This window comes from Microtus oregoni, unplaced genomic scaffold, assembly GCF_018167655.1.
Source record: "Microtus oregoni isolate MIOR12 unplaced genomic scaffold, Mior012 000081F_ref0000091, whole genome shotgun sequence".
Classification (NCBI taxonomy): Eukaryota; Metazoa; Chordata; class Mammalia; order Rodentia; family Cricetidae; genus Microtus; species Microtus oregoni.
The window spans coordinates 1,583,424-1,597,404 of NW_024544541.1; the positions used below are offsets into that span (position 1 = coordinate 1,583,424).

Below are 13,981 nucleotides of genomic sequence, written 5' to 3' on the forward strand. Positions count from 1 at the left end.
ATGACCCTGTCACAGGGCAATGAGCATGGCTTACACAGCATAGGGAAGCTTGGGTAGACAGCCTCCAGCTCAGCTACCGTAGAACACTCCACATTGGATGGGATCTCTCACAAGAATGAGGGGATCATTGCAATTCTCTGTTTCTTTGGTCTAGAATGTTCTTCTATGAATTTTTAAGGCTGGCTCTCAAATGTTGTTTAGGTCTTTACTCAAAAGTGACATTTTAGGGCTACCTTAAATAGAGTTCACTGAGCTGCCCCGGACTGTGTATTGCTGTCTCATTAGCACTGAGTTAACATACAACACTTGACACTCAGTGTTAATTACCTTGCCTAGTACAATGCCAACCCCATGAGGGCAGGCATATTTGCCTATTTTGCTCTGCTATAGCCTCAGCATATAAAACCATGGCTGCTTGGCTGAGTTTCAACCAGTAAGTCCAAATCAGAACAGCCTTAGGCAATCATGTGGCTACCATGACTATTATGACCTCTGCATGAGAGACTTTAGATGTTAGACAGAGGGATGCAGGAAACAGAAGCTGGTGCCGAGTGAGTTCCATTCTCTCAGGTTTTCTGCCTCCTTTCTTTCTCCCAACACCAAATCCCAGACAGCAGTCTAGATGTCACACCCATGGAAGAAAAAGGCTCTGATGTTGATGTACACAGGATGTTCCAAACACACACATTAAAACTGACTCTGATCTGTTGCTAAGAAACTGAAGAAGAAAAAGGTTTCATCCTCTTCACTTTTATAAAATTCCACTTTGTCTATGGGAGAACTACATGCAATTTCTCAAGCCCCCTTGTGTCTTGTTCTCATTTTTTAAACGAACAGAGATGACTGAGTGGTGAGAAGTATACGATATCTCCATTTTTTTTACATGTCCTTGAAAATGAGATGGAAAATATGGTTTCAACAGCCCACTGCCCTAGTATTTATGAATCTTTCAATCTGAAAACATCTGAAGAGGGACATTGTCCCTCTCAAGCAAAAATGAAAAATGTTCCATAAAAAAAAATCTTTGATTTAAAATGATTATCCGGAGCTGCAATAAACAATAAAGGCATGCTCACATTCATGGTGGGGTTACTCTTTCCCCGCCTCAGCTCTGCTCTGAGGCTCAAATACAAAACACAAACATGTAAGCACACACGGGGAGTCCTGGATGATGACACTATGCTGGCTTTAAAAGAAAATCAAGTAAAAATATGGGTAGGAGATAACAAGCTTTAAAAAACAATATTAGTAACAGAAAATGAGAATGACTTTTGCTTTACAAATGAATAGGGAGAAAACATACAAAAAAAGAGCATTTCTTTGATCACACAAGGAAGCAGCTGTCTATGAAATGCAAGGTATCAGATGAGTCTTAGACTTAACCCAGAGGCAACTTCAACTGGCATACGAATACAATCTAAAGAGGCCTCTTTCTAATAATTGACCTATTTCATTGACAAAAGGATTTAAAAATTTTTCTCCATATAGTTTGCTAAACAGTAGACTCTTTCTGCAAACTAACTGACAGACTGACTGCTTTCCACCATCTTTCTGCACATATAATTGATTTTTAATTTACTCTCATTTCCGAAAGGAGTTGACAATAAACTCTATCCACACTATCGACTTCTTTAAACAAGAGTTTGGTGCAAAGGCTGATAGGAGTATCACAGGAAACAATCCAATTTTACTGATACTTGAAATACTAGGTCATTCTTATCTGCAACTACATTTTTCTTGGCCAGTAAGGACTGAATCTGACCTTGAATCACACTGAGAGCACACAACGGTCTGAGCAGCCAACGCTGTTTCCATCAGGAAAAAAGGTCAGCGCCTGCCTCTGTTTCCTACTCTTAACAGTTAAGAACGGAGACGCGGCCAGGCGGTGGTGGCACACACCTTTAATCTCAGCACTCGGAGGCAGAGGCAGGCGGATCTCTGTGAGTTCGAGACCAGCCTGGTCCACAAGAGTTAGTTCCAGGACAGGCTCCAAAGCTACGGAGAAACCCTGTCTCAAAAAAACAAAGACAAAAAAAAAAAAAAAAAAAAAAAGAAAGAAAGAAAAAAAGAAAAAGGACTGCCCCCCCCCTTTTTTTCTTTTTAAAGATTTCATTTATTTTATGTGCACTGGCGTTTTTCCTGCATGCATGTCTATGTGAGGGTGTCAGATACCCAGAATTGGAATTACAGACAGCTGTGAGCTGCCAGGTGGGAACTGAACCCAGGACCTCTGGAAGAGCAACCAGAGCTCTTAACCCCTGAGCCATCTCTCTAGTCACTGAGGACTGCCATTTCTAGATCAGTCTGAGACTGACAGTGTAACCAAGTCCAAAAACAAACAAAACAAAATAGAAAACTTAAAAAGGGATGAAAGAAGCAGCGCCAATTTAGTTTACAATTGGAGACAGGGCAGCTAACACAGAGAGACAGTTCATCCCTTAAACAGCTGCCATGGGATGTACTGCACACAACACACCTAAGGTTAGATCACTGCAGGTTTGCCCTGTGAAGGACAATATCTTTGAGCTTTAAAAATTTTGGTCAGAAGCCAGGCGGTGGTGGCGCACGCCTTTAATCCCAGCACTCGGGAGGCAGAGGCAGGTGGATCTCTGTGAGTTCGAGACCAGCCTGGTCTACAGAGCTAGTTCCAGGACAGGCTCCAAAACCACAGAGAAACCCTGTCTCGAAAACCAAAAAAAAAAAAAAAAAAAAATTTTTTTTTTTTGGTCAGGATGGATGGTTCAGCAGCTAAGAGCACTTCCTGTTCTTGCGGAGGACCAGGTTTCAGTTCCCAGCACCCACAAGGTGGCTCAAAACTGACAGTAACTCTGGCTCCAGGGATCAGATACCTCTGGTCTCTTCTGACACCTGTCCTCATGGGCACATACCCATACCCAACTGTATAAAATCAGCTGGACACAGTCGTGTCTGCTTGCTTTATTCTCAGCACTTAAGAGATAGAGGGAGGGGCATCTCCGTGAATTCCAGGCCAGCCAGGAATACACAGTAAGACCCTGTCACAAAAACAACAAGCCGGGCGATGGTGGCGCAGGCCTTTAATCCCAGCACTCGGGAGGCAGAGGCAGGCGGATCTCTGTGAGTTTGAGACCAGCCTGGTCTACAGAGCTAGTTCCAGGACAGGCTCCAAAGCCACAGGGAAACCCTGTCTCGAAAAAAAAAAAAAAATCCAACGGGCATCAGTGGCACACACCTTTAATCCTAGCACTTGAAATCACTTGCTCTGTGAGTTCGAGTTTCCCTGTATTAGAAAACCAACCCCCTGCCCCTCCCCCAAAACCAACCTGTAATTAGAATTTCTAGTCAGGCTTGGTCATGCATGTCTGAAACCCCACATTTAGAAGGCTGAGGCAAGAAGACTGCTGAGGTTAGAGCCAGTGGAGTTACACTGCAGGACCCAGTCTCAAACAACAAAACTGAGGACTCCAATACCATACAGTTCATTTACATGCACAACTCTAAGCACATAAAATCAAACTACAGTGCTATAAAACACGTATTCACATAAACGAAGATCGGTAGGCAGGTTTTAATAAAGTTCTAACCACAGGGGGATGGCATATATTTAAAAATAAAATTAACAGATTTATCTTAAATGACATACAGGACCCCATCACCAGTGTCATTCAGATCACTATGTAAAATACCAACAATTTACAAAATTGTAATTCTCAAAAGTAAATGACACACACTAAGCCATCTTCTACATTGTGGATTAAGATTTTGCCATTGAACACCAGGACTATGGGGTGTAAAATCAGTCCAGGCTAGCTCTGGGCGGTGAGAACCTCTTCCTCTGCAGCACTGTCCCCTCCTTGCCTTCACCTCCACAACCCCTAGCTGCTCTTGGACCTTAACTTTGATTCTGCTGTGAATTCCATTTTCCTCTACTGCCTCACAAACAGTAAATAAAATGCATTGTACTTTTGCCCCACACAGTAGCTCTGTTTTGCAGCACATCCAGAGAACAATGGAAACAGTGTTTCTCAAGCAGATACAGCACCTGAAGATGCTGCTGGGGAGACCCCACTGTGTTTGCATTCTGTAACTAGGTAAGTCCTTGGCCAGTTGCACTGCTCCCTGGACTACAAATACTTAGAGAATAACTTGCTGTATCATGTCAACTTTGAAAGGAAGCATCTATGATAAACTGAGTTTTAAATGGAAAGAAGGATTAGATGTCTTCAAGTTTATGAACTTGTGAATGAATCCACACGCACGACCAATCAAGGTTTATTATCACAGTGGATTAGCTGTCGTTGGTTAAAAATATCAGAGTTCATTTTTATCTAGGTTGTTCACCTCAATGGATTACAACAAAACTGTTATAAAATATTTAATGGAAAACATATTTCACAATAAAAGCTACAGTTACGGGCGGTGGTGGTGCACGCCTTTAATCCCAGCACTCGGGAAGCAGAGGCAGGCGGATCTCTGTGAGTTCGAGACCAGCCTGGTCTACAGAGCTAGTTCCAGGACAGGCTCCAAAGCCACAGAGAAACCCTGTCTCGGGGGGAGGAAAAAAAAAAAGCTACAGTTACCCAAGAAGAGATGAAAGCACCCTGCTGTAATATTGTAAACAACAAAACCTACACCTTGAGTGACACCTTTTGCTGAAAGATAACTCAACATGAGAACAAAACAAAACACAATTGCAGCCAACAGGACAGGAGCAGAGGGTGAGTGTACAACTCCATGGAGCACCCAATCTTATAACCTTGCAAGTCAGGCAAACTCCATGAGGGAACTACAGGCCCAGAATTTTAACAAGAATTCAATTAAGCATCCCAGTATTTCCATAATCAACAGCTGAATGCTAATTAGGAGCACAGCAGCAAGTAGCAACGGGATCCCAGCACAATAAGCATCAGCACAGCCACGCAGAGGCCACCAGTGGCTTGCATGCACAAACACACAGAATTAGAAAGTACCAAAGCATGGAAGGGTGACTTCATCTTCTTCAATTCGGTGCAGTTCAGCCTGGGGCCTTTGTGTTATATTTAAATGTGTTTATCATGTATAATTAAAAACCCAATAACCTAGACTTTGTGTATTGTAACATACTGATTTGTTTTTATTTCCTTCCTCTTCTCTTCATAATCCTACCAGTTTGGATGATATAAAAAGAAATGATGCTTTTAGCATAATGTATGTGAAATTGGTTAATCATTAATTTAACCCTCATGGATAGCATTCATCCATTTACTTTGGTCCATTTTGTAGTACATGGAAAGAGTCATGAATTTCCTAAGCACTCTTTCCAAAAATGCTTCTCTGATATGACTTGGTCCATCTAACATGAGCGATCCCATAGGTGAGCTACCATTGTGATTCTCATATTTGCTCTAGGAAGGCAGAATTTGTTGCAGTATCAAGTTCAGGTATTGACAAAAACTAGTTGTGCTGACTAGTTTTATTTTTTCAATGTTTATTTTTTGGATTTTCAAGACAGAGACTCTCAGTGTAGCCCTAGCTGTCCTGGAACTCCCTCTGTAGACCAGGCTAGCTTCAAACTCAGAGATTGGCCTGCTTCTGCCTCCAAAGTGCTGGGATGAAGTGCTGGGATTAAAGATATGCATCACTAAACCTGACTCCAAAAGTTAAAAATTTCAGGTCAGCTGTGGGAAGTATGTAAAAGTGCTTATAGGGCTAAGAACATTTGCTGCTCTTGCAGAAGACCACTTCCCAACAGTACCATACACATCAAAACTGCTTGCAATCCCAGTTCCAGGCCAATCTGAGGTGTGTAGCCTCCAAAGAGCACTTACTTGTGTTTAATTTTTTTTTTTTGATTTTTCGAGACAGGATTTCCCCGTAGCTTTTGGTTCCTGTCCTGGAACTAGCTCTTGTAGACCAGGCTGGCCTCGAACTCACAGAGATCCGCCTGCCTCTGCCTCCCGAGTGCTGGGATTAAAGGCGTGCGCCACCACCGCCCGGCACTTGTGTTTAATTTTATTTAAAAATAAATCTTTAAAAAAAAAAACTTCGAAAAAGAGGAAAACAGGTTGGTCAGTGACACAGGCCTGTCACCCTAGCACCCAGAAGGTGGGGGTGGAAGGATCAGAAGTTCAAGGTCATCTTCTTCCTAGGCTACAAAGACCCTTTTCAAAACAAAAACAAACAAACAAAAAAGAGAATATAGAAGATGGAGATCAAAAGAAGGATCAATGGTTCCAAAAGCAGGCAGAGGGCTGAGCTCAGCTTCAAGGTACAGTTAGGGTCTAATCTACAATAATAGTGGTTCTCAATTTTCGTAACGCTGAGACCCTTTAATACAGTTGTGGTGACTCCAACCATAAAATGATTTTGTTGCTATTTCATATCTGTAATTTTACTACTGTTATGAATCATAATGTAAGTATCTCATATGCAGGATATCTGATATCCAAAAGGGTTGCGACCCACAGGTTGAGAACCACTGGTCTACACTAAGATGGACAGAAGCTGGATTCTTCAGGGAGCAGTGGCTTGCCAAAGCAAGGAAGTGCAGGTCACCTTTCTAGCCCAGCTAGGAAACTCCCACCTCAACACTCAGAACCATTTTGTGGAGGTTCTTTAGGTACATCTGATACTGAGTATTAGGTCAAATTAACATGCTATAGACAATAAAGTAAAAATAACCAGAATGTTCCAATTATATCAAATACCATGAGGGAAAAATACATCTATTTCAGCGTGAACACATTGGTGTGCCTTACTCCTTGATTCCTACAATGAGAAGAAAATGCTGTGAATTCAGCAGAAGAGGCCCATTAACATAGCCAAAGGCAGGCGAAAGTGAAGAGGGCCTTCCCTGACTTGTTGCCACTGTTCAGCTACTCTGCTAACCTATCATTCTTCCAATCCCTCCCTCTCATTCACTGTCCGGGTTTGAGGTTTCAGAAAACAAGGCTTAGCTTTCACAAACAAGGGAACCATTCGATCTCTCAGCTCTGCAAGGGTTGGGTGACTGCCAAAACATTTCTCAAATAGAAGAAAACACGATAAAAATGAGCCCAAACTAACTGGCGCTTCAACATTATCCCACACTTGAAATGGTCACCACTTTGGAACCCTGTTTTGTTTTTCAAAACGAAGCTGGATTCTTTCTGATACCCAAGGCTCCTCATCCCCCACCCTTCTGGCTCAAGATCCTGGAGTAGCAGCAGAGCCAGCACGAGAAGTGCTGCAGGAAAAGGAAACTGGCTTTCTTTTAGACAGAAGAAAGAACTCTGTTATGTATTCTAGAAATTCCAGAAGGAACGAAAGGTCATGGGAGCAAGGCGAGGGGAGTCAGTGCTGGATTGGAGGGAGGTGGAGCAGTGGGGGAGAGAGGGGAACAGCAGGGCAATAGGAAGAACTGGAGGAGGTAGAAGGTGAGGGAATCTCCAGGAGATAAGGTGACAGAAGGGAAGACAGAGTGACAGAGGGAGAGGAGAGAAGCTCATTCAAGACAGCAGGAATGGATGGATGCAATCATTAGTACACTTGCACTGGCAGGATGCCCTTGACAGGCCAAAATGGAGGGACATCTTTAGGAGCTCAGCTTATACAGTGGCTCCATCCTTTCCTTCCTCTATTGTCTTCTACAAAGGCTTTTGGAGAATGTAAAATCTCACCAGTCAGAACTCTATCTCCTTCCTATAAGAAAATGGCTTACGGTGAAAGAGGGTCAGCATGACTTTTCAAAACAACTCAATTTCATGTTTTTTGTTTTAGCTATCACCTGAACATGGAATTCCTCTGGTTCTAGCCTTCCTTGTGCATGGACCTCACCCTGAAGCCCCCTGACATAGAAAATGTACTTGCAGAGCAAATGATTAGCATCTAAACCACAGTTCAATAGGCCACACTTGCTCTGCCCTTGGGGACTGCCTTCTCCTCAGTGTCCCAGCCACAACCATTTAACTTATTGCATAACTCACTCATATTTTTATCAAAGGGCCTAGAATTCTCTTTTCCCTATAGTCCTTCAGAAAGGCTCCCCTTCTCTCTCCACAAAGGTCTTCCTGTCCCAGTTATGTAAGGCAGTACCCTGCCCAGCTGTTCCCATCCTCCTCACCTAACAGTTAATACTTGACATACACCGAGTTAAGATGGTTAGCTGCTATAGAGATTTGCGTTGGTATGGCTATTGCTTTATTGATACAAATTTAAAGTCAATTTTGTTATATGTATATTTCTGCTCTTCAGGTATTGTTTGTGCAGCTCATTTAGAAATGTTTATAGGCGGCTGGAGAGATGGCTGAGAAAGTAAAAGCACTAGCTGCTCTTCCAGAGGTCCCGAGTTCAATTCCCAGCAACCACATGGTAGCTCACAACCTTCTGCAATGAGACCTGGTGCCTTCCTTGCCAGCAGTACACTGTATACTTAATAAATAAATAAATAAATCTTTTTTTTAAATAAAAAATGTATATAGATAATCATCTATAATAGTCAAGCTTGTAGTCATGTTAGTTAGGTTTTCTGGATGTACTGAGATATTTCAGTTAGATAGGTATTCTTCAAACCTTTCAAAGACTACAGAATATGGCATTTATTATTTTTTTTGTTTTGTTTTGTTTTTTGTGGTTTTTCGAGACAGGGTTTCTCTGTGGTTTTGGAGCCTGTCCTGGAACTAGCTCTAGTAGACCAGGCTGGTCTCAAACTCACAGAGATCCGCCTGCCTCTGCCTCCCGAGTGCTGGGATTAAAGGTGTGCACCGCCAACGCCCGGCAGAATATGGCATTTAAAATGTTTTAGAGGTTAAGACCTGATGTGGGAGTGTCATATATCAATCTGTTGATTTCATTGGTTAAGCAATAAAGAAACTGCTTGGCCCTGATAGGTTAAAACATAGGTGGGAGGAGTAAACAGAACAGAACGCTGGGAGGAAGAGGAAGTGAGCTCAGACTCCACAGCTCTCCTCTCGGGAGCAGACGCCTCAGAGAGACGCCATGCTCCCAGCTCCCAGGCAGACACACGCGATGAAGCTCCGACCAGGATGGACATAGGCTAGAATCTTCCCGGTAAGCGCACCTAGGGGCGCTACACACATGATTGGAAATGGGCTAGTCCAGGTGCGAGAATTAGCCTAGAAGACGCTAGATAGAAATGGGCCAAACAGTGATTAAATGAATACAGTTTGTGTGTTGTTATTTTGGGCATAAGCTAGCCGGGCAGCCGGGGTGCTGGGGACGCAGCCCCGTTGCCCATATTACTACAAAGACCTTTTTTTTTTTTTTTTTTTTTTTTTTGGTTTTTCGAGAAAGGGTTTCTCTGTGGCTTTGGAGCCTATCCTGGAACTAGCTCTGTAGACCAGACTGGTCTTGAACTCACAGAGATCCGCCTGCCTCTGCCTCCCGAGTGCTGGGATTAAAGGCGTGCGCCACCATTGCCCGGCCAAGGTTAAGACTTTTTATGACAATGAGACACATCTGCTCCTGGCAGCACCAATAACTTCCAAGAGGAAGATGGGCATTGAAGAGGCTCTTCATGGAGTTGGTCAGCCATTTGGGCAAGAAACTGCTCTTGCTGGACTGCTTGACAGTATTCTGAATGATCTGGACATGCAGGACCTGCAGAGAAATGACTGCTGAACTTGTTTAAAGGTGAGACTGTCCTTCAGGGATCCTGCTTCATGAAAGAATCTGTTAGACATTCTGCAGGACACAGAAGAAAGTGAATGACAAACTGCCAATATAGGCGGAACTGTCTTTGAAATTTCCTGCTTCATGAAAAAGTCTGCTGGACACTATGGGCCTGTAGGCTGAAGATGGATGCCCCAACGGTACAGAAGAACTCTGGGTGACTGTCCAGGCAGTGAGACGTCTCTGTCAATTCTAGAGTTTTAGAAGTTGCTTACAATGCACTTCCTGTTTGCTTGGATAATATTATATCCTTCTGGAGTCTTTGATGGAGTTAAAGAATTGATAGTTATAGTTTTTCTTAGTTATGATAAACGATAAAGTAGGTATTGTAACTGTTATTCTTACTTGATACCTCTTTTATTTTAGATTGATTTATTTTGTTTACGGTGTTCTGTCTGCATATATGCCTGCAGGCCAGAAGAGGGCACCAGATCTCATTACAGATGGTTGTGAGCCACCATGTGGTTGCTGGAAATTGAACTCAGGATCTCTGGAAGAACAGTCAGTGTTCTTAACCTCTGAGACATCTCTCCAGCCCAATATCTGTTTGGTTATATGTAATTTTACTATGTTGAAGATAAAGCCTTCCTTTTTATTTAAACAGAAAAGGGGAGGTGATGTGGGATTCCCCTCTGTATGCTGTGAATATCATTGGTTAATAAAGGAACTGCTTTGGGCCTATAGCAGAGCTATAGGGAAACAGAGCAAAGTGGGAAAAACTAAGCTGAATGCTGGGAGAAAGGAGGTGGAGACAGATGTGCTGAAACTTTGCTAGTAGGCCCCGACCTCATGGTGATACACAGATTATAGAAATGGGATAAATTAAGATATGAGATAGCCAATAAGAAGCTAGAGCTAATGGGCCAAGCAGTGATTTAAATAATATAGTTTCTCTGTGATTATTTCAGGGCTGAGCAGCCGGGAACCAACAAGTGGGCCTCCTTACAACAGTTACCTGGTAGAAATCTAGAAATATATTCTCTCTCTTTGGTTTTTCGAGACAGGGTTTCTTTGTAGCTTTGGAGCCTGTCCTGGCACTAGCTCTGTAGACCAGGCTGACCGAGAACTCATGGAGAGTCACCTGCCTCTGCCTCTCAAATACCGTGATTAAAAGTGTGTACCACCACCACCCAGTTTACAGCAATACTTCGTAAAAGTCACTAGCCAGGGATGTAGCTTCATCAGGTCCATGGGATAGGAATCACAGGCTTGTGCATCTGTGTTTGTGGGCACCCTCCTCTTCCACTCTCCTCTGGTGTTGAATGAAGCCTTTCCTTCCTGCTTTAGAGCAACTGCTTTCAGTAGCTTGAGGTACTATGAGCTCTAAAAAAAAATTTACTCCAGCTTCTGGTTTAGAAGAGGGAAGTCTCACATACTGCCCTGCACCAGCCTTGTTTACGAGGATAACTAAACTCAGGTAGAGCTTTCCTGCTGCCCACGGGTCCCAGTGCTACTTAATCAAATCAAGTCGTTTTGATGGCTCCTCCTTGTATGAGCGATACATCACAGGTACCTCTTGCAGATAGCAGGACAATGCAGGATGTCCTGCTCAACTTTACTCCCTTGAGACAGGGTCTCTCACTGAACTTAGACGGAGGCTGCAGGCAGCAAGTGCAGCAACCTTCCTGTCACTGCTTCCACAACTCTATAAAGTCATGGGTGCACATGTACTCACACTCAGCTTTAAACAAATAAACAAGAAGGTGCAAGGGAGCTGAACTGGGTGCTCCTGTAGCAAGGGCTCTTCCCAGAACAGCTCTTTCCTTTAGTGGACGGACACTACGGGCAATCCGTCTTCTGAATGAGCCCCTTCCCCTGGGGAGCAGAGAGGATGCACACAAGAAGAACCACCCCAAAGGCCCAGAACACAAAGCACACACAGGTCCATGCTCACCACTTCATCCTCTGTCCAGCACTTCTCGATCAGCTTGGGCACAGGCTTCTTTACCAGGCGCTGCAGGGCTTTGCCAGCATCATAACTGCTTTCATGTAGCTGAGACGACAATGACCTTAGTTAATTAACTGTACCACACAGACACGGAGGTAAATCAATAACAGTAAGTCCTATACTTTTTATTATATTATATTATATTATATTATATTATATTATATTATATTATATTGTGTGTGTGTGTGTGTGTGTGTGTCTGTCTGTCTGTCTGTCTGTCTGTCTAGCTATCTATTTCTAGAGGAAACTGGAAGGGCATTATCTTATTGTAATGTACTGTCACGGGCCCACTGCCCTCCCCTCCTAACCCCCATCCTTCTTCTATGGGACAGGTGATAAAGGCTTGGCTCCCAGCATGATGTTACCGGGAGAACCTATAGAGACACAACATTGCTTTTGTTTCCCAGTCACTACAAGGTGAGTGGGTTCCTCCTTCACATATCCTCTACTACTAACACATTATCTCAAGTATGAGAAAAGCGGCAACTGGCTAAGCAACCCCACACTGAAACCTCTGCAATCGTGGGCAAAATAAACAAACCTTTTCTTTTCCTAAGATGACTTAGCTTGGGTATTTGTTACAGTAAGAGAAAACTGATCTGCACAGAAAAGGGACAAATAAAGCAGAGAACATCCTGGAAACAAGGGAAGTGTCAAGGTGATGCACACCATTAATCCCAGCACATGGGAGGCAGAAACAGGTGGATCTGAGTTCAAGGTCAGCCTGGTTTACAGAGAAGAGTTCCAGGACAACCAGAACCCTGATTTCGAAAAACGAAAAACCCAAACCAACCAAACAAACAAACAAAAACCAAAGCCAACATGCCTTAACTAATCCTATGAGAAAGATAGACCCTTATTTAATCTCATAAGATAAGAACTATTGCCATACCATTTACGAGGTGAGGAAACCATGGCTCTGAAAAATGAATAAAGATGCTCACCATGAGGTAGAAGCTAAAACTAAAACCCAGCTAGCAAGCCTCAGTCTCTTGTTCCACTCCTTTTTGTTATCTATTTTTTGGTTTTTTGAGACAAGTTTCTTTGTGTAGCTTTGGCTGTCCTGGAACTCACTATATAGACCAGTCTGGCCTCGAACTCAGAGATCCACCTGCCTCTGCATTTCTAGTGCTAGGATTAAAGGTGTGCACCACTATGCCCAGCTCTCATTTCGCTGCTTTGTTTCCAGAAAAGGTCGTGTTCTGTAGCCCAGGCTGGTCTTGAACTTGTTTAGCTTCCCAAGTGCTCTATTACAGTTGTGACCAGTTATTCTGGTCACATCCTTTCCAAAGAAGCCCAAAGATAGACCAGATTCTCTTTTCTAGTCTTTTTAGTGAAGTAATTTACTAAAAAATCATTAAAAAGGATTCAAAATACAGACTTCCAAAAGATGTACTTGTGTAGTGGCAGCTGAGACTGAAGCAGCTGGACCTTTAGAGCAATCTCCTTTCCTATGAAATCTCACAACCCACAGCTTCCTAGTTCTGGGCATCCTACTGACCACTCCTGTCCTGCAAAGGCCTTCTGCTGAGGCTTCTATGTCCCACCTCTTATCAGATGCTGCTGAGAGCCACTGGGCAGAAGGACCCTCATGCTTATCCCGCACCTTCCCCGGCTGAAATCTGCCTGTCTTTCCATTGCAGGCCCTCCCACACATGTGCTGCTGTGTGAGCCCGGTGTCTCACACAGTCCTGTTGCCAAGATGACCCTCCAGACATGCTTGCTAAATTAAATGAAAAAATAAAAGCCTTCAATTACTCTCCCGCAACAGACTCCACTCATGTTGAAACCTCAGTTTACCCAAATTTAGTAAGCTATTATCATCCAGGCTATGGGGCTTGCCTTCTTCCTGACACACAAAAATAATAAAATAAAGCCAGGTGTCCGTACTCTACCTGATACCTAAAGCAAGTGGGCCCTTGACATATTCTCTAATGTAATGAGAATGTTTCGTAGCATGGAATGAAACTGAAGAGAAGGGAAATTGACATGGCTATTTAATTTGAAAAGCACATATTTTAGTGATAATTTAAAATCAAATCAAATGATCAAACTGAAACTTCTAATAAAAAACTCTGGGCAAAAATTAGTAACATTTTATAAACAATGAATCTAGTATATAGGCTAACAAAACAACAAGGAAATGTATGGACCATCGAACTGCTCTGCTGAGATTCAAATCTCAGCACCGCCATTTAGGAGCAAATAATTCACTAGAGTGAGTCTTGCTAGCTGGTTCAGTGAGCGTCTATCTCGAAAATTATAATGGAGAGGGACTAAGAGTGCATATTGCTCTTGCAGAGGCCTGACTTAGTGTCCAACACTCACAACTCGCTCACAACTGCCCAACTCTAGTTCCACGTTATCCAATATTTCTGATCTTTATGGGCACCTATAATAGACATA

General features: G+C 43.1%; 1 protein-coding gene across 11 annotated transcripts in view; it reads right to left on the bottom strand.

The window, feature by feature from the left end:
• The window catches only part of LOC121441733 (arginine-glutamic acid dipeptide repeats protein), a 373,675-nt gene that overhangs the window by 87,443 nt on the left and 272,251 nt on the right, over positions 1-13,981 (bottom strand). For all 11 annotated transcript variants that reach the window (XM_041642992.1, XM_041642986.1, XM_041642985.1 and 8 more), the window contains one exon: positions 11,522-11,620. In XM_041642992.1, coding sequence (XP_041498926.1) covers positions 11,522-11,620 — 99 coding nt within the window. The remainder of the gene's footprint in view (positions 1-11,521; positions 11,621-13,981) is intronic.